The sequence below is a fragment of the Rattus norvegicus genome, chromosome 1, assembly GCF_021556685.1.
Source record: "Rattus norvegicus strain SHRSP/BbbUtx chromosome 1, alternate assembly SHRSP_T2T, whole genome shotgun sequence".
NCBI lineage: Eukaryota > Metazoa > Chordata > Mammalia > Rodentia > Muridae > Rattus > Rattus norvegicus.
Window position 1 is genome coordinate 78,614,302 of NC_141534.1, and position 19,926 is coordinate 78,634,227.

The 19,926-nt window shown below is 42.5% G+C and overlaps 2 protein-coding genes across 2 annotated transcripts; both read left to right on the forward strand.

Annotated features, from left to right (window-relative positions):
* Positions 1-480: 480 nt before the first annotated feature.
* Olr5 (olfactory receptor 5) lies at positions 481-1,419 on the forward strand. Its single transcript, NM_001000112.1, has one exon. It carries the CDS (start codon positions 481-483, stop codon positions 1,417-1,419), a length of 939 nt encoding a protein of 312 aa, NP_001000112.1.
* Positions 1,420-18,516: 17,097 nt separating this feature from the next.
* On the forward strand, positions 18,517-19,455 carry Or6z7 (olfactory receptor family 6 subfamily Z member 7). Its single transcript, NM_001000539.1, has one exon. It carries the CDS (start codon positions 18,517-18,519, stop codon positions 19,453-19,455), a length of 939 nt encoding a protein of 312 aa, NP_001000539.1.
* The last annotated feature ends 471 nt before the right edge of the window (positions 19,456-19,926 follow it).

Sequence of the window (19,926 nt, forward strand, 5' to 3'; positions counted from 1 at the left end):
ATGGTGATTTGAATAAGAACCATCTCACATCGACTCAGGTATTTGACGACGTCATACTCCTAAAGACAGAGTGACCTTGCTGGAGAAAGGTCATCACTGGGGGTTTGTCTTTGAGGGTTCACAACCACAGTCTACTTCCAGTTCGCTGGCTGTTTCAAGTTTGCTGTTGGAATGTGTACTATCTGCTTCCCACTCCAGTTCCCTTGCATGTCATTGACGTCATGTCTGCCCATCCCTGAGGCTATTAGCTAAAGTGAACTCACTCTTGCCTGATTTCCCTTGGCCATGATGCTTCATCACAGCAGCAAGAAAAGTAACCAATATAAACAGGAACCATGCTTAGAGTTTACTTCAAAGATTGGCTAATATGCTAGCTTTCTGGACAGTTTCAGCACCACTAATTTCCCCAGGAAGTGTGAACATTCTCCTAAGTTTGTGCACTCTGCTTGTTTTTAAACAATGCTACTTTGCTTTCCACAGATGGAGACATCACTTGATTTGACCAACATGACCAGAGTCCATCAATTTGTGTTGTTAGGTTTTCCTACGAGGTTGGGGATAAGGGATACCTTGTTTGTCATCTTCCTGGGTCTCTACCTGCTGACACTCGTGGAGAACGCACTCATCATCTACCTCATCTGCAGTCACAGTGAGCTCCACAAGCCCATGTACTTCTTCCTGGGCAACCTCAGCTGCCTGGAGATGTGCTATGTGTCAACCACCATGCCCACTCTACTCGTGGGGCTATGGACCGGGCCCTACCATATTTCTTTTGTAACTTGCATGACGCAACTCTTCTTCTTTGTTTCTCTCATCTGCACAGAGTGCACCCTCCTGGCCTCCATGGCTTATGACCGCTATGTGGCCATCTGCCGCCCACTACACTATCCACTGCTCATGAGGCCCCAAGTATGCCTGGGCTTAGCCTTGTCTTCGTGGCTGGGTGGGCTGGTGGTCTCAGCAATAAAGACAAAATGCATTGCCAGCTTGACCTACTGTGGCCCCAATGTCCTCAACCAATTTTTCTGTGATGTCTCCCCTCTGCTCAACTTGTCCTGCACCCATGTGGCCCTCACAGAGCTGGTAGACTTCATCTCAGCCATTGTCATCTTCTGTGGAACACTCCTGGTGTCCCTGGCCTCCTACTCAGCCATCGGGATGGCTGTACTCCGCATGCCATCAGCTGCTGCCCGGCGCAAGGCCTTCTCCACCTGTGCCTCCCACCTGGTAGTGGTGGGCATTTTCTACTCAGCGGCTCTCTTCATCTATTGCCGCCCCAGCCGCATCAAGTCCATGGACCTCAACAAGGTGCTGTCTGTCATCTACACGGTGGTCACACCTCTCTGCAACCCTATCATCTACTGTTTAAGGAATAAGGAGGTCCACACTGTGCTGAAGAAGACTCTCCACTGGCCTTAGTCACCATTTTCCATACATGAACTTCTCACACCCTGGTTCAAATCTTTCATGGCCCAACTACTACTAGTAATTTTTAAATGTGAACTAAAACCTATAGAAAATATTTTTCTAGGAGTTCAGCTCAGGAAAATCATTAAGAAAAAAGTTATTAAAAGAAAAAAATGGCAGAGAGCCCTTGGGCAGCACCCCGCGAGCAAACTTGAGCCTCGGGACCACAGGTAAGACCAACTTGTCTGCTGCAAGAGAGCTGCCTGGTGAGATCGGGACACACAGAGGCAGAGTTCATCTAGGACCAGGCACGTCCTGTGTTTGCCGGAGGTCCCACGCCCGCGGATCCCGGGCCCGCAGCAGCTCTCTGCTCCCAGACCCTGTGGGAAAGACACCTCACCGCCTGATCAGGTGGGCACTCCTGAGGCTGCAGAGTGGAAGAGACCACGAACACTACCCACCCCTGCCCACATCCCTGGCCCAAGAGGAAACTGTATAAGGCCTCTGGGCTCCCGTGGGGGAGGGCCCAGGAGCGGCAGGACCCCTGCCTGAGACACCGCCAGAACCTGAGGGAAACAGACCGGATAAACAGTTCTCTGCACCCAAATCCCGTGGGAGGGAGAGCTGAACCTTCAGAGAGGCAGACAAGCCTGGGAAACCAGAAGAGACTGCTCTCTGTACATACATCTCGGATGCCAGAGGAAAACACAAAAGGCCATCTGGAACCCTGGTGCACTGAAGCTCCCGGAAGGGGCAGCACAGGTCTTCCTGGTTGCTGCCGCCGCAGAGAGCCCTTGGGCAGCACCCCGTGAGCAAACTTCAGCCTCGGGACCACAGGTAAGACCAACTTGTCTGCTGCAAGAGAGCTGCCTGGTGAGATCGGGACACAAAGAGGCAGAGTTCATCTACGACCAGGCACGTCCTGTGTTTGCCGGAGGTCCCACGCCCGCAGATCCCGGGCCCGCAGCAGCTCTCTGCTCCCAGACCCTGTGAGAAAGACACCTCACCGCCTGATCAGGTGGGCACTCCTGAGGCTGCAGAGCGGAAGAGACCACCAACACTGCCCACCCCTGCCCACATCCCTGGCCCAAGAGGAAACTGTATAAGGCTTCTGGGCTCCCATGGGGGAGGGTCCAGGAGCGGCAGGACCCCTGCCTGAGACACCACCGGAACCTGAGGGAAACAGACTGGATAAACAGTTCTCTGCACCCAAATCCCGTGGGAGGGAGAGCTGAACCTTCAGAGAGGCAGAAAAGCCTGGGAAACCAGAAGAGACTGCTCTCTGTACATACATCTCGGACGCCAGAGGAAAACACCAAAGGCCATCTGGAACCCTGGTGCACTGAAGCTCCCGGAAGGGGCGGCACAGGTCTTCCTGGTTGCTGCCGCCGCAGAGAGCCCTTGGGCAGCTCCCCGCGAGCAAACTTGAGCCTCGGGACCACAGGTAAGACCAACTTGTCTGCTGCAAGAAAGCTGCCTGGTGAACTCAAGACACAGGCCCACAGGAACAGCTGAAGACCTGTAGAGAGGAAAAACTACATGCCCGAAAGCAGAACACCCTGTCCCCATAACTGACTGAAAGAGAGGAAAACAAGTCTACAGCACTCCTGACACACAGGCTTATAGGACAGTCTAGCCACTGTCAGAAATAGCAGAACAAAGTAACACTAGAGATAATCTGATGGCGAGAGGCAAGCGCAGGAACCCAAGCAACAGAAACCAAGACTACATGCCATCATCGGAGCCCAATTCTCCCACCAAAACAAACATGGAATATCCAAACACACCAGAAAAGCAAGATCTAGTTTCAAAATCATATCTGATCATGATGCTGGAGGACTTCAAGAAAGACATGAACACACTTAGGGAAACACAGGAAAACATTAATAAACAAGTAGAAGCCTACAGAGAGGAATCGCAAAAATCCCTGAAAGAATTCCAGGAAAACACAATCAAACAGTTGAAGGAATTAAAAATGGAAATAGGGGGCTGGGGATTTAGCTCAGTGGTAGAGCGCTTACCTAGGAAGCACAAAGCTCTGGGTTCGGTCCCCAGCTCCGAAAAAAAGAACCAAAAAAAAAAATGGAAATAGAAGCAATCAAGAAAGAACACATGGAAACAACCCTGGATATAGAAAACCAAAAGAAGAGACAAGGAGCTGTAGATACAAGCCTCACAAACAGAATTCAAGAGATGGAAGAGAGAATCTCAGGAGCAGAAGATTCCATAGAAATCATTGACTCAACTGTCAAAGATAATGTAAAGCGGAAAAAGCTACTGGTCCAAAACATACAGAAAATCCAGGACTCAATGAGAAGATCAAACCTGAGGATAATAGGTATAGAAGAGAGTGAAGACTCCCAGCTCAAAGGACCAGTAAATATCTTCAACAAAATCATAGAAGAAAACTTCCCTAACCTAAAAAAAGAGATACCCATAGGCATACAAGATGCCTACAGAACTCCAAATAGATTGGACCAGAAAAGAAACACCTCCTGTCACATAATAGTCAAAACACCAAATGCACAAAATAAAGAAAGAATATTAAAAGCAGTAAGGGAAAAAGGTCAAGTAACATATAAAGGCAGACCTATCAGAATCACACCAGACTTCTCGCCAGAAACTATGAAGGCCAGAAGATCCTGGACTGATGTCATACAGACCCTAAGAGAACACAAATGCCAGCCCAGGTTACTGTATCCTGCAAAACTCTCAATTAACATAGATGGAGAAACCAAGATATTCCATGACAAAACCAAATTTACACAATATCTTTCTACAAATCCAGGACTACAAAGGATAATAAATGGTAAAGCCCAACATAAGGAGGCAAGCTATACCCTAGAAGAAGCAAGAAACTAATCGTCTTGGCAACAAAACAAAGAGAATGAAAGCACAAAAACATAACCTCACACCCAAATATGAATATAACGGGAAGCAATAACCACTATTCCTTAATATCTCTCAACATCAATGGCCTCAACTCCCCAATAAAAAGAAATAGACTAACAAACTGGATATGCAACGAGGACCCTGCATTCTGCTGCCTACAGGAAACACACCTCAGAGACAAAGACAGACACTACCTCAGAGTGAAAGGCTGGAAAACAACTTTCCAAGCAAATGGTCAGAAGAAGCAAGCTGGAGTAGCCATTCTAATATCAAATAAAATCAATTTTCAACTAAAAGTCATCAAAAAAGATAAGGAAGGACACTACATATTCATCAAAGGAAAAATCCACCATGATGAACTCTCAATCCTAAATATCTATGCCCCAAATACAAGGGCACCTACATATGTAAAAGAAACCTTACTAAAGCTCAAAACACACATTGGACCTCACACAATAATAGTGGGAGATTTCAACACCCCACTCTCATCAATGGACAGATCATGGAAACAGAAATTAAACAGAGATGTAGACAGACTAAGAGAAGTCATGAGCCAAATGGACCTAACGGATATTTATAGAACATTCTATCCTAAAGCAAAAGAATATACCTTCTTCTCAGCTCCTCATGGTACTTTCTCCAAAATTGACCATATAATTGGTCAAAAAATGGGCCTCAACAGGTACAGAAAGATAGAAATAATCCCATGCGTGCTATCGGACCACCACGGCCTAAAACTGGTCTTCAATAACAATCAAGGAAGAGTGTCCACATATACTTGGAAATTGAACAATGCTCTACTCAATGATAACCTGGTCAAGGAAGAAATAAAGAAAGAAATTAAAAACTTTTTAGAATTTAATGAAAATGAAGGTACAACATACCCAAACTTATGGGACACAATGAAAGCTGTGCTAAGAGGAAAACTCATAGTGCTGAGTGCCTGCAGAAAGAAACAGGAAAGAGCATATGTCAGCAGCTTGACAGCACACCTAAAAGATCTAGAACAAAAAGAAGCAAATACACCCAGGAGGAGTAGAAGGCAGGAAATAATCAAACTCAGAGCTGAAATCAACCAAGTAGAAACAAAAAGGACCATAGAAAGAATCAACAGAACCAAAAGTTGGTTCTTTGAGAAAATCAACAAGATAGATAAATCCTTAGCCAGACTAAGGAGAGGACACAGAGAGTGTTTCCAAATTAACAAAATCAGAAATGAAAAGGGAGACATAACAACAGATTCAGAGGAAATTCAAAAAATCATCAGATCTTACTACAAAAACCTATATTCAACAAAACTTGAAAATCTTCAGGAAATGGACAATTTCCTAGACAGATACCAGGTACTGAAGTTAAATCAGGAACAGATAAACCAGTTAAACAACCCCATAACTCCTAAGGAAATAGAAGCAGTCATTAAAGGTCTCCCAACCAAAAAGAGCCCAGGTCCAGTAGGGTTTAGTGCAGAATTATACCAAACCTTCATAGAAGACCTCATACCAATATTATCCAAACTATTCCACAAAATTGAAACAGATGGATCACTACCGAATACCTTCTACGAAGCCACAATTACTCTTATACCTAAACCACACAAAGACCCAACAAAGAAAGAGAACTTCAGACCAATTTCCCTTATGAATATCGACGCAAAAATACTCAACAAAATTCTGGCAAACCGAATCCAAGAGCACATCAAAACAATCATCCACCATGATCAAGTAGGCTTCATCCCAGGCATGCAGGGATGGTTTAATATACGGAAAACCATCAACGTGATCCATTATATAAACAAACTGAAAGAACAGAACCACATGATCATTTCATTAGATGCTGAGAAAGCATTTGACAAAATTCAACACCCCTTCATGATAAAAGTCCTGGAAAGAATAGGAATTCAAGGCCCATACCTGAACATGGTAAAAGCCATATACAGCAAACCAGTTGCTAACATTAAACTAAATGGAGAGAAACTTGAAGCAATCCCACTAAAATCAGGGACTAGACAAGGCTGCCCACTCTCTCCCTACTTATTCAATATAGTTCTTGAAGTTCTAGCCAGAGCAATCAGACAACAAAAGGATGTCAAGGGGATACAGATCGGAAAAGAAGAAGTCAAAATATCACTATTTGCAGATGATATGATAGTATATTTAAGTGATCCCAAAAGTTCCACCAGAGAACTACTAAAGCTGATAAACAAGTTCAGCAAAGTGGCTGGGTATAAAATTAACTCAAATAAATCAGTTGCCTTCCTCTATACAAAAGAGAAACAAGCCGAGAAAGAAATTAGGGAAGCGACACCCTTCATAATAGACCCAAATAATATAAAGTACCTCGGAGTGACTTTAACAAAGCAAGTAAAAGATCTGTACAATAAGAACTTCAAGACACTGAAGAAGGAAATTGAAGAAGACCTCAGAAGATGGAAAGATCTCCCATGCTCATGGATTGGCAGGATTAATATAGTAAAAATGGCCATTTTACCAAAAGCAATCTACAGATTCAATGCAATCCCCATCAAAATACCAATCCAATTCTTCAAAGAGTTAGACAGAACAATTTGCAAATTCATCTGGAATAACAAAAAACCCAGGATAGCTAAAGCTCTCCTCAACAATGAAAGGACTTCAGGGGGAATCACTATCCCTGAACTCAAGCAGTATTACAGAGCAATAGTGATAAAAACTGCATGGTATTGGTACAGAGACAGACAGATAGACCAATGGAATAGAATTGAAGACCCAGAAATGAACCCACACACATATGGTCACTTGATTTTTGACAGAGGAGCCAAAACCATCCAATGGAAAAAAGATAGCATTTTCAGCAAATGGTGCTGGTTCAACTGGAGGTCAACATGTAGAAGAATGCAGATCGATCCATGCTTATCACCCTGTACAAAGCTTAAGTCCAAGTGGATCAAGGACCTCCACATCAAACCAGACACACTCAAACTAATAGAAGAAAAACTAGGGAAGCATCTGGAACACATGGGCACTGGAAAAAATTTCCTGAACAAAACACCAATGGCTTACGCTCTAAGATCAAGAATTGACAAATGGGATCTCGTAAAACTGCAAAGCTTCTGTAAGGCAAAGGACACTGTGGTTAGGACAAAATGGCAACCAACAGATTGGGAAAAGATCTTTACCAATCCTACAACAGATAGAGGCCTTATATCCAAAATATACAAAGAACTCAAGAAGTTAGACCACAGGGAAACAAATAACCCTATTAAAAAATGGGGCTCAGAGCTAAACAAAGAATTCACAGCTGAGGAATGCCGAATGGCAGAGAAACACCTAAAGAAATGTTCAACATCTTTAGTCATAAGGGAAATGCAAATCAAAACAACCCTGAGATTTCACCTCACACCAGTGAGAATGGCTAAGATCAAAAACTCAGGGGACAACAGATGCTGGCGAGGATGTGGAGAAAGAGGAACACTCCTCCATTGTTGGTGGGATTGCAAACTGGTACAACCATTCTGGAAATCAGTCTGGAGGATCCTCAGAAAATTGGACATTGAACTGCCTGAGGATCCAGCTATACCTCTCTTGGGCATATACCCAAAAGATGCCCCAACATATAAAAAAGACACGTGCTCCACTATGTTCATTGCAGCCTTATTTATAATAGCCAGAAGCTGGAAAGAACCCAGATGCCCTTCAACAGAGGAATGGATACAGAAAATGTTGTACATCTACACAATGGAATATTACTCAGCTATCAAAAACAACGACTTTATGAAATTCGTAGGCAAATGGCTGGAACTGGAAAATATCATCCTGAGTGAGCTAACCCAAACACAGAAAGACATACATGGTATGCACTCACTGATAAGTGGCTATTAGCCCAAATGCTTGAATTACCCTAAATGCCTAGAACAAATGAAACTCAAGACAGATGATCAAAATGTGAATGGTTCACTCCTTCTTTAAAAGGGGAACAAGAATACCCTTGGCAGGGAAGAGAGAGGCAAAGATTAAAACAGAGACTGAAGGAACACCCATTCAGAGTCAGCCCCACATGTGGCCCATGCATATACAGCCATCCAATTAGACAAGATGGATGAAGCAAAGAAGTGCAGACCGACAGGAGCCGGATGTAGATCGCTCCTGAGAGACACAGCCAGAATACAGCAAATACAGAGGCGAATACCAGCAGCAAACCACTGAACTGAGAATAGGACCCCCGTTGAAGGAATCAGAGAAAGAACTGGAAGAGCTTGAAGGGGCTCGCGACCCCATATGTACAACAATGCCAAGCAACCAGAGCTTCCAGGGACTAAGCCACTACCTAAAGACTATACATGGACTGACCCTGGACTCTGACCTCATAGGTAGCAATGAATATCCTAGTAAGAGCACCAGTGGAAGGGGAAGCCCTGGGTCCTGCTAAGACTGAACCCCCAGTGAACTAGACTGTTGGGGGGAGGGGGACAATGGGGGGAGGGTGGGTAGGGGAACACCGATAAGAAAGGGGAGGGGGGAGGGGGATGTTTGCCCGGAAACTGGGAAAGGGAATAACACTCGAAATGTATATAAGAAATACTCAAGTTAATAATAATAAAAAAAAGAAAAAATGATCAAAGTTAATGAATAATACATGAAAGTTCATGAATAATATGCATCTGCTAGCCCACATGTATACGTGCTTAATTTCACTCATATGTGCACATTTGCTAGTCCTGTAATTTTTATTGCTAATTGACTGATATATATTTATCAAGTGAGCCAGTAGAAGTCTACAAGAATAGACAGATACCATGTAACAACTTAAAAGCTTACTGAGGCATTGTTTGAAACAAAAAAGAGAGAATATATTTAAATGCCTATCAATAATATTAGTATATAATAGTTAATTGTAATAATTACAAGATAAAATATGAGAGTAAAAAATAATTTGTGTTGTCTTTATTTCATTATTTTAATTATGTATTCACTTGTATGTGTATGTGCTGCATAGGTGCGTGTGAGTGCAGATGCCCACAGCACTCATAGGCATCAGAATCCCCCCATTGCAGAGTGACCAACAGTAATGTTTTTATGAGCCATTCAACATGGATGCTGTGATATGAACTTGAGTCCTCTGCAAGAACAGTAAATACTTTTAACCTGTTGAGCCATTTCTCTAGCCCAAATGTTTTTCATATTTTAGTATGAAAATATGTCTAACTCATCCATATATTTAACTTTTAAAAAAACAAGTAAAATCTGGAATGAAAGTTTTTTGTGTATGCACACATGTCTTAACACATTCATGGAGGTCATAGGACAACTTCGGGCACTGGTCCTCATTTTCCATCTTCCCTGAAGCTTTCCTTTCCCTATTTTATCTAATCCACAGGGACCAGGGAATCCTCTCAGGTCTAGAGAGCTGGTTTAAGCTTGTGTCTTTGCCTTCTCTCACAGTATAGTCAACTCAGTGACTGGGAAATTCGAGGACAGTAACACGGGGATGTGTGGGTGTGTGTGTGTGTGTGTGTGTTTGGTTCAAGACCAAGACAGTTTCTCTCAAGATGTACTGAAAGGTTCCATTTCTTGGCGGCCCCTCCTTAGGGTCAGCTGGTTCCATCTGGCCATCACCAGAACCTACTCCGTATTCAGCATCAGCAAGAAAGGATTTGTACCTCCCTACATTCAACCAGCAGGTGAGAAGACCCAGAAAAGTTCTTTGAAGGGGTGAAACAAGGAATAACAGGGATGAGGCTATATTTCAGGTGTCTACTGTTTGGCTAACATGAAAGAAGTCCTGGGTTTGAACCCAGCCACATAAAGACAGGATGATGTCACATATTTGTAATCTCAGAATTCAGAAACTAGAGGCAAGGAGGGGGGACATAAGCCTAGATTATCTTCCACTAGATAATAAGTTCTGGGCTATGTGAGACCTTACCTAAAAATGAGGATCAGCAGAAAGAATATACTGTTTCTTTAGTCAAGATCATGGTGGCCTCAAACTTGTGGCCCTCCCAACTCATTCAGCCTTGAAGAGCTGTAGTTACATATATGTAATAACAGGTGTGTGTGCTTGCCCACAGGAAAAGAAACTTGTATAGGACACACAGTAGTTTATTAGGTATCAGATCCAAATACTTGAAAGACATTCACTTAATGCTTTTGATAACATCATATAAAATATATGTAAAAATGGGTAGAGATAGTGAGATTGACAGCATACTGGAATCAGGTGATTCCTTAGATACCATGCACTTACAAAGAGAGATCATCTGTCGGGGTAACTAAAGTCTCTGGTTTCCACAAAGGTTCAGTTTGCATCCCAATGATACTAACCTGGGTTCTAAAGTTTATTATAAAATCTATTCACTTCAAAGAAGGGAAATAGTTGAGAAGAAAAATTAGGTTGAAATAATTGAAGCCATTCCTAGAGACATGTAGTTTCAAGGTTTTCAAACATTTTGGTGTTAACAATTCAACCTGTCTAATGGCAATATATCCATTGCTCTCGTGTGCTGCTCTCTTTGTTCAAAGTCTTTCTTCATGAGCATATGTGAAATGGAATAGAATTAATGACTATTTAAGACCATCTTCTAGCCAATAGTGTTGTTGAGAAAAATCTCTGGATTTTATTTTAGACAAGAGATCTTCAACCTGTCCCTGTTTAATTTATGAGCTCAAGACCTACAGTAAAGGCTTGTATTTAACATGATAGTTCAACTTCCATTGTGGGGCAGCAAAATGATATTCACCAGAGTAAAAGATGATTGTCTCTCATCTTGAAAAACATACAGTTGATACTTGAAGAGATCCAGTAACCTGTCCAGAGCACAGATTTGGGAAATCATTATGGCTTATATTCCTCTGGCCAGCATTCAGAATCAGGCTATACAACACATGAATCCAATACAGATGCTGCTGAGTGGTTTGCATATTACAAAACTGAGATAGGACTGGGTGTGTCCTCTGGTTTTCTGGAGGGCTGAGACACTTTGGGTGACTAGTAAATATTTGTATGGTTTTTTTTTATGGAGAACTTTGCTACATTTCAATCTGTTAGTCAGGAAATGTTACCCAGAAAACATTCATGGAAGAGTTGAGCAGTGAGTGGAATCATTGTGAAGGGAGAGAGAATGAAACTTCAAAACAGAACCAGGGAAGAGGGGGAACAAATTGGGAGAATTACAAGAAAGGGAGTGGTCCGTAGTGAAGCCACTACCAAACTCTTCAGAATTTTGGCCTCAGTCCTGAGCCTAGATGATGAAGACTCCATTTTCAACCACAAATAGAACCCAACTCAGATTGTCAGAACCTAACTCTTGATAGTGCTTGTGTGTGTAAGTTTGTGGAAAGACCTACTACCCAGACAAAAGTCCAAGCTAACGGGAAGCTCATGTGCAGCAACACAGACAGAATCAGCCCCTTGCTGCTGTTCAGATATAGATTACTGTTTGAGAAAGGGCATAGGCATACCCTTCTGGTAATAAGACTGGTGTGAACTTTTCTGATGGTCTTCAAAAACTGGAGATATTCATTACTGTTACACGCATGAGCGCGCGCGCACACACACACACACACACACACACACACACACACACACACACACACAGCTTCTACCGTAAAGGCATAAGAATATTATCTTTCTTATGAAAACTTGGCAAAAAAAATCATTGAGCTCTTCTTAGTTTGTCTAAGTCAATATTTAAACCTATAAAGTGGGAAACTGACCAAACCAAAATTCTGAAATATACTAGGGAATCAAAGAAAGAATATAGAATTTTAAAATTTGATTATTCTAATTTTGATGTTTTTAATTCAATACATGAATATAACGTTTTGATCATATCCACCCTTATCCTCTCCCTGTGATCCACCCAGTCCATTCCAATATATCTTCCTTCTATTAAAAAAATAACCCCCTAAGTCCCAGTAGTGCTACTCATATGCACATGGTTGTGGAGTCATCGCCTGGAGAGTGGGCAATATTACAATGGTCACCCAATGGACCTCCAAAACAATTGGCTTCTATAAGATTTTTTTAAATAAAATCTTAGTATTCAATTTCCTTGTAGCATTTTAAACAAAATTTGCTTCTCTGTGATTCTCCTCCCTGCTTCTCCTAATGTATCCCATCTTTATATTTAATTCCTGGATTTCATGTGTGAGAGGAAATATTCAATACTTATTTCCCTTAACATGGTAATCTTCAGTTACAGCCTTTTTTTCTGGAAACATTATTTAATTCTCCTTTACAACTGCATAAAACACCACTGTGCATATAAACCATATTTCGCTCGCTGTCAGGTACCTAAGGTGTCAGGACACAGAACTTCGATGACAGCCCACTTTGTAAACCAGCTCCACTCATTCACTCCCTTTCCCCATGTCTTGAGTATAGCTCTTTTCTTTTTTTTTGGATACAAATTTTATTGTTGTTGTTTTTTTTGTTTTGTTTTGTTTTGTTTTTAATTTAGAGAATACTTTATTAGTTTTTGTAATCAAACCCACGTATATAAGACCTTACATATTTAATACAGTGTGTTACCCCTGTACAAATGGAAAAAACTTAAGTTCAACATTTCTAGACCAATATGGCTGTTAATTTCTGTACAGTGCCAACTCAACACAGTAAACGGGGATACTTTTTTCCAAAGTTGACAGCACAGCTAAAGTTTCAAAAAATTCAAATTATATATCTGTATATATATATATTTATATTTATATAAAAAGACTAATAATAGCAGTGTGTTATGCATCAACAGCAGCAACAGCTTTTCCAGGTTCTGCAGTCATCTGAACAAAACTGTAGAGACATCCAGCACACTCCATTAAAAAAAAAAAAAGTAAAAAAACAAAACCCGAGAAAACAGCACAGTTCTGTTACTCTTGTGGTACCTGGCACCATTTTTTTTTAAATTAGCTTCTCAATCATCATCTGGAAAGAAAACATTCTGAGCAACATCATTAAAAACAGCTCTGATAAAGCACGGTCACTACTACGTATCATAAAGCAGGTACAAGCTATTTTACATCCACAGAGGTATGATACAGTACTGTCCTACATCTATAATACTAGAGGATACAATTTAAAAGGCATTATTTGAGACTTGATTCTACTTTTCCAGCAGAGGGCCCAAAGGATGGTGTGACACAGCTTTGTAAAGAAACATACTCTAGACAGGATTTCCTTTCACTAGTGGCACACTTCTAAGGATTCATTCTCTCCATGAATGTCAGCTAAAACCGTTATTAAAAAAATGAAATATCCCTAGAACAAAACCGTATAACCACCGGATTCACATGAAGATGACCTAGTGGAGACAAGCTGGACCTCACCTTACCAACAAGCTATCAAATCTGTTATGTTTAAACAGTGAGACCTCCAAGGAAGGAGATGCCAAGTAGTGCTTCAAAGCTTCGGACCACAATCAAACACAGCATCCTTTTCAACAGAAGCAGAAGCTCATCTGAATATGCTCATGGATGCTGACATCAACATTTAATCATCTCCTCACTCATCCAGGAAGAGGGGGAGATCAGTTACTACTGTACTTTATTGTGTTCAACCAAATCACCATGTTACAAAAATAGCAAGCTGCCATAATAAAAAATAAGGCTCCTCTATCCAGCACCAGATAGCATCATTTTACTTTCAAGCCTAGAAATTGCACACTTGTATATAAACCAATCGAAGATGAGGATTGAGAGTTCATCTTGGTGGATTTTTCCTTTGATGAATATGAAGTGTCCTTCCTTATCTTTTTTGATGACTTTTAATTGAAAATTGATTTTATTTGATATTCGAATGGCTACTCCAGCTTGCTTCTTCTGACCATTTGCTTGGAAAGTTGTTTTCCAGCCTTTCACTCTGAGGTAGTGTCTGTCTTTGTCTCTGACATGTGTTTCCTGTAGGCAGCAGAATGCAGGGTCCTCATTGCGTATCCAGTTTGTTAATCTATGTCTTTTTATTGGGGAGTTGAGGCCATTGATGTTGAGAGATATTAAGGAATAGTGATTATTGCTTCCTGTTATATTCATATTTGGATGTGAGGTTATGTTTGTGTGCTTTCATTCTCATTGTTTTGTTGCCAAGACGATTAGTTTCTTGCTTCTTCTAGGGTATAGCTTGCCTCCTTATGTTGGGCTTTACTCTTTATTATCCTTTGTAGTGCTGGATTTGTAGAAAGATATTGTGTAAATTTGGTTTTGTCATGGAATATCTTGGTTTCTCCATCTATGTTAATTGAGAGTTTTGCAGGATACAGTAATCTGGACTGGCATTTGTGTTCTCTTAGGGTCTGTATGACATCTGTCCAGGATCTTCTGGCCTTCATAGTTTCTGGCGAAAAGTCTGGTGTGATTCTGATAGGTCTGCCTTTATATGTTACTTGACCTTTTTCCCTTACTGCTTTTAATATTCTTTCTTTATTTTGTGCGTTTGGTGTTTTGACAATTATGTGACGGGAGGTGTTTCTTTTCTGGTCCAATCTATTTGGAGTTCTGTAGGCTTCTTGTATGCCTATGGGTATCTCTTTTTTTAGGTTAGGGAAGTTTTCTTCTATGATTTTGTTGAAGATATTTACTGGTCCTTTGAGCTGGGAGTCTTCACTCTCTTCTATACCTATTATCCTTAGGTTTGATCTTCTCATTGAGTCCTGGATTTCCTGTATGTTTTGGACCAGTAGCTTTTTCCGCTTTACATTATCTTTGACAGTTGAGTCAATGATTTCTATGGAATCTTCTGCTCCCGAGATTCTCTCTTCCATCTCTTGTATTCTGTTGGTGAAGCTTGTATCTACAGCTCCTTGTCTTTTCTTTTGATTTTCTATGTCCAGGGTTGTTTCCATGTGTTCTTTCTTGATTGCTTCTATTTCCATTTTTAGTTCCTTCAACTGTTTGATTGTGTTTTCCTGGAATTCTTTCAGGGATTTTTGCGATTCCTCTCTGTAGGCTTCTACTTGTTCTCTAAGGGAGTTCTTTATGTCTTTCTTGAAGTCCTCCAGCATCATGATCAGATATGATTTTGAAACTAGATCTTGCTTTTCTGGTGTGTTTGGATATTCCGTGTTTGCTTTGGTGAGAGAATTGGGCTCCGATGATGCCATGTAGTCTTGGTTTCTGTTGCTTGGGTTCCTGCGCTTGCCTCTCGCCATCAGATTATCTCTAGTGTTACTTTGTTCTGCTATTTCTGACCGTGGCTAGACTGTCCTATAAGCCTGTGTGTCAGGAGTGCTGTAGACCTGTTTTCCTGTTTTCTTTCAGCCAGTTATGGGGACAGAGTGTTCTGCTTTCGGGCGTGTAGTTTTTCCTCTCTACAGGTCTTCAGCTGTTCCTGTGGGCCTGTGTCTTGAGTTCACCAGGCAGGTTTCCCGCAGGGGAAAAGTTGGTCCTACCTGTGGTTCCAAGGCTCAAGTTCGCTCATGGGGTACTGCCCAAGTCCTCTCCGCGGCGGCAGCAACCGGGAAGACCTGCGCCGCCCCTTCCGGGAGCCTCCGTGCACCAGGGTTCCAGATGGCGTCCGGTGTTCTCCTCTGGCGTCTGGATGTGCACAGAGTGCAGTCTCCTCTGGTTTCCCAGGCGTGCCTGCCCCTCCGAAGGTCCAGCTCTCCCTCCCACGGGACCTGGGTGCAGAGAACCGTTCATCCGGTCTGTTTCCTTCAGGTTCCGGCGGTGTCCCAGGCGCAGGGGTCCCGCCGCCCCTGGGCCCTCCCCCACGGGAACCCAGAGGCCCCATACAGTTGCCTCTTGGGCCAGGGATGTGGGCAGGGGTGGGCAGCGTCGGCGGTCTCCTCCGCTCTGCAGCCTCAGGAGTGCCCACCTGATCAGGCGGCGAGGTCTCTCTCCCACGGGGTCTGGGAGCAGAGAGCCGCTGCGGGCCGGGATCCGCGGGCGTGGGACTTCCGGCAAACACAGGAAGCGCCCGGTCCCAGAGGAATTCCGCCTCCGTGTGTCCTGAGTTCACCAGGCAGGTTTCTTGCAGGGGAAAAGTTGGTCCTACCTGCGGTTCCAAGGCTCAAGTTTGCTCGTGGGGTACTGCCTAAGTCCTCTCCGAGGCGGCAGCAACCGGGAAGATCTGCGCCGCTCTTTCCGGGAGCCTCCGTGCACCAGGGTTCCAGATGACGTTTGGTCGAGTATGGCTCTTTTCAATCCTGACGTCTGCTGTGATGATGCAATGATAAGACATCTTTATCCAGACTCATAAAGCTTTAAAGGGCTAAATTTTGGGAAGCAACAACAGAGACTTTGACCCAAAGAAGAGCATAGTACATAGTGACTATTACTAGTGCCATAGTGTTTTATCATTTGATGCTTCTGTGGCTGCCATAGAACAGCACTGACCAGGGAATAACAATTAGAGACTGTGGCTGGACAGGGGCTTGAATCATCCAGAGATTTACTCCCATTTCCCATGTTGGTTGTACAATTTAGAGCAAGCCATTTTAATTGAGTTTTAATCTCTAATGAAAAAATGGAGAGAGAGAGAGAGAGAGAGAGAGAGAGAGAGAGAGAGAGAGAGAGAGAGAAAGGGAGAGAGAGAGAGAAAGGGAGAGAGAGAGAGAGAGAGAGAGAGAAAGGGAGAGAGAGAGAGAGAGAGAGAGAGAGAGAGAGAGTCTGTCACATGTGTGCTGGTGACATACATGGCATGTGTAGAAGTAAACAGACAGCTGTGTCAGGAATCTGTTCTCACTTTCCCCAACAGGAATGGGCCAGGGATCAAACCCGGGTTGTCAGACTTGGTAGCAAGCTGCTTTAACCACTGAGTGGTCCCTTTGGCCCCATATTAGTGCTATGATCTATAGTGTCTTTCGTATAAAATATGGGTAATGACAGCATTTTTCACAGTGTTTTTTTGAAAGAATCAAAAGGGAGGAGGAGAGGAGAAGGGAGAGAAAGAGGAGGAGAAAGAGGAATAAGGAGAGAGACTATTGCTCTAAGGTTTATAGAGTACTCTCTTGTTTTATTTTATTTTATTTTGCTTTGTTTTGTTTTAGTTTTTGCTTTTCAAGCTAGATTTTATTTTGGAAGTTTTGGCAGTCCTGGAATTTGCTCTGTAGACATGGATGACCTCGAACTCACAGCAATCTGCCTTCTTTACTTCAGGAATACTGGTATAAAAGGTGTGCACCATGACCATCTGGCTTAGAATAGTCTCAATGCATGTGTAACTTACTGAACAAAATCAAAACATGGCCAAAAAGACTACATAATACTGACAAAGTATAATTTTTATCTTGATGATATGTGTGTGTGTATACACACACACACACATACACATATATATTTGTAGTGTGTGTTTCTGTACACTCACAAGTGCACACATGGATGTGGAGGTCAGAAGACAACCTCAAGTGTCAGTTCTCATGGTCAACCTTGTTTAAATTAGTGTTTCATGTTCATCAGTGTATAAACCAGGCTACCTGGCCCTTGGGCTTCAGGGAATTCTCTTTTTGCTGCCTCCCAGCTAGCCATAAGGGTATTGGAACTACACAAATATGCCACAGTGTCTAGCTTCATGGGGTTTCTTAGGATGTAAAAATCATGTTTTCATGCTTAGTCAACAATCACTTTTTTCACTGAGCCCTCTTCCAAACATATATGTGTTTGTGTATGAATATATGCCTATATTTATATATAGTACATATATTATACATATACAATTATATAAATATATAATATATTTGTGCATAATGTATGTATTATATATAATATATATTAGATACAATCTCACTGGCTGACCTGGGATTCACCGGCCAGGCAAGCCTCCAACTCACAGAGATATGCCTGGCCCTGCCAAGGGCTGGAATTAAACAACCACTACACCTGACCCATTATTTAGTCTTTATATGAAGGAGGAATTTACTATTCATTGATTCACTTGCTTTGTTGTAATACATTCTGAGAAACATCATGCATGATTCTCCCACATCTTAGGTGACTCTGTATGAAGTCATAGACTCAATAACAGTGAGATGTCATACTCACATAGTGTCCCATAAATCCGCTGTAACAACTCCAACAGACGTTAGACTGACCAACGTGTTGGAGATCTTCCAGTACTCTGAATATCTTTCTAAAAATATTTTATTGCTATGTATCACCAGGGATAGAATGTCAACAGTTTTCTTTGTCTCTCTACAGATGGAGAGATCCCTGGAAATGACCACTAGAGGTAAAATGCACTGTGAACATCCTTCTACTTTCACTATGATGCTTCTGAAGGACAGATGATAACAATTGGCTTGTCTCTCTGCAGATGGAGAGGTCCCTGGAGTTGGCCAACATGACCAGGGTTCAGCAGTTCCTCTTGCTGGGATTGTCCACAAGGCTGGACATAAGGGATGCCCTATTTGCTGTCTTCCTGACTCTCTACCTACTTACACTCCTGGAGAACACACTCATCATCTACCTCATCTGCAGTCACAGAGAGCTCCACAAGCCCATGTACTTCTTCCTGGGCAACCTCAGCTGCCTGGAGATGTGCTATGTGTCTGTCACCATGCCCACCCTACTCATGGGACTATGGAATGGACTCTACCATATTCACTTCATAGCTTGTATGACACAACTCTTCTTCTTCATTGTCCTTGTGGGCACAGAGTGCATCCTTCTGGCATCCATGGCTTATGACCGCTATGTGGCCATCTGCCGCCCACTACACTACCCAGTACTCATGAGACCCCAGGTCTGTCTGGGCTTGGCTATGACTTCATGGCTAGGTGGGCTACTGGTCTCTATGGTCAAGACCACCTGCATTGCCACCCTGTCCTACTGTGGCCCCAATGTCCTCAACCATTTCTTCTGTGATGTCTCCCCATTACTCAACCTGTCATGCACTCATGTGGCCCTCACAGAGCTGGTAGACTTCATTTCAGCCATTGTCATCCTTTGGGGTTGCTTCCTCACAACTATGGCCTCCTATGTGGCTATTGGCAGGGCAGTTCTGCGCATGCCTTCTACCACCGCCCGCTACAAGGCCTTCTCCACCTGTGCCTCCCACCTGGTTGTGGTGGGTATATTCTACTCAGTCACTATTTTCATCTATGCCCGCCCCAAACGCATAGAAGCCATGGATCTCAACAAGGTGTTGTCTGTCATCTACACAGTAGTCACCCCCATGTGCAACCCAGTCATCTACTGTCTGCGGAACAAGGAGGTACAAGTAGCTCTCCACAGAACCATGCACTGGTCCTGAGATTGTCCCTATGATTGGGTCGGGTCCCTGGGGAGGGACCTTAAATTACTAGTATCTATTTTAAAAAATACAATTCACACACCATATATTTCATCTTTTATATACAATGCAGTGCTTTCTTTTTTGCTTCCTTATGCAGCCATCAACACTGCTAAATCCAAAATATTTTATTTGTCCCCAAAACAAACTCAGACCTATTAGATAATTCTTAATATCCACCAACTACTGCCCCAAGCCCCAAGAAACCAACAGTCTATATTGTTTCTGTAGATTCGTCAGTTCTAGAAACTTTATAATAATGTATTTATGCCATGTGTGGCTATTGTGACTGACATATTTTGAAAGCTGTATACATTGCTGCATAAATTAGTAATTTATTTCTCTTTATACTCAAATAACATTACATTGTGTGATGTCCCCCTTTACCAGTTAATGGGCATGTGGGTTGATTCTGCTTTGAAGTCTTTGATC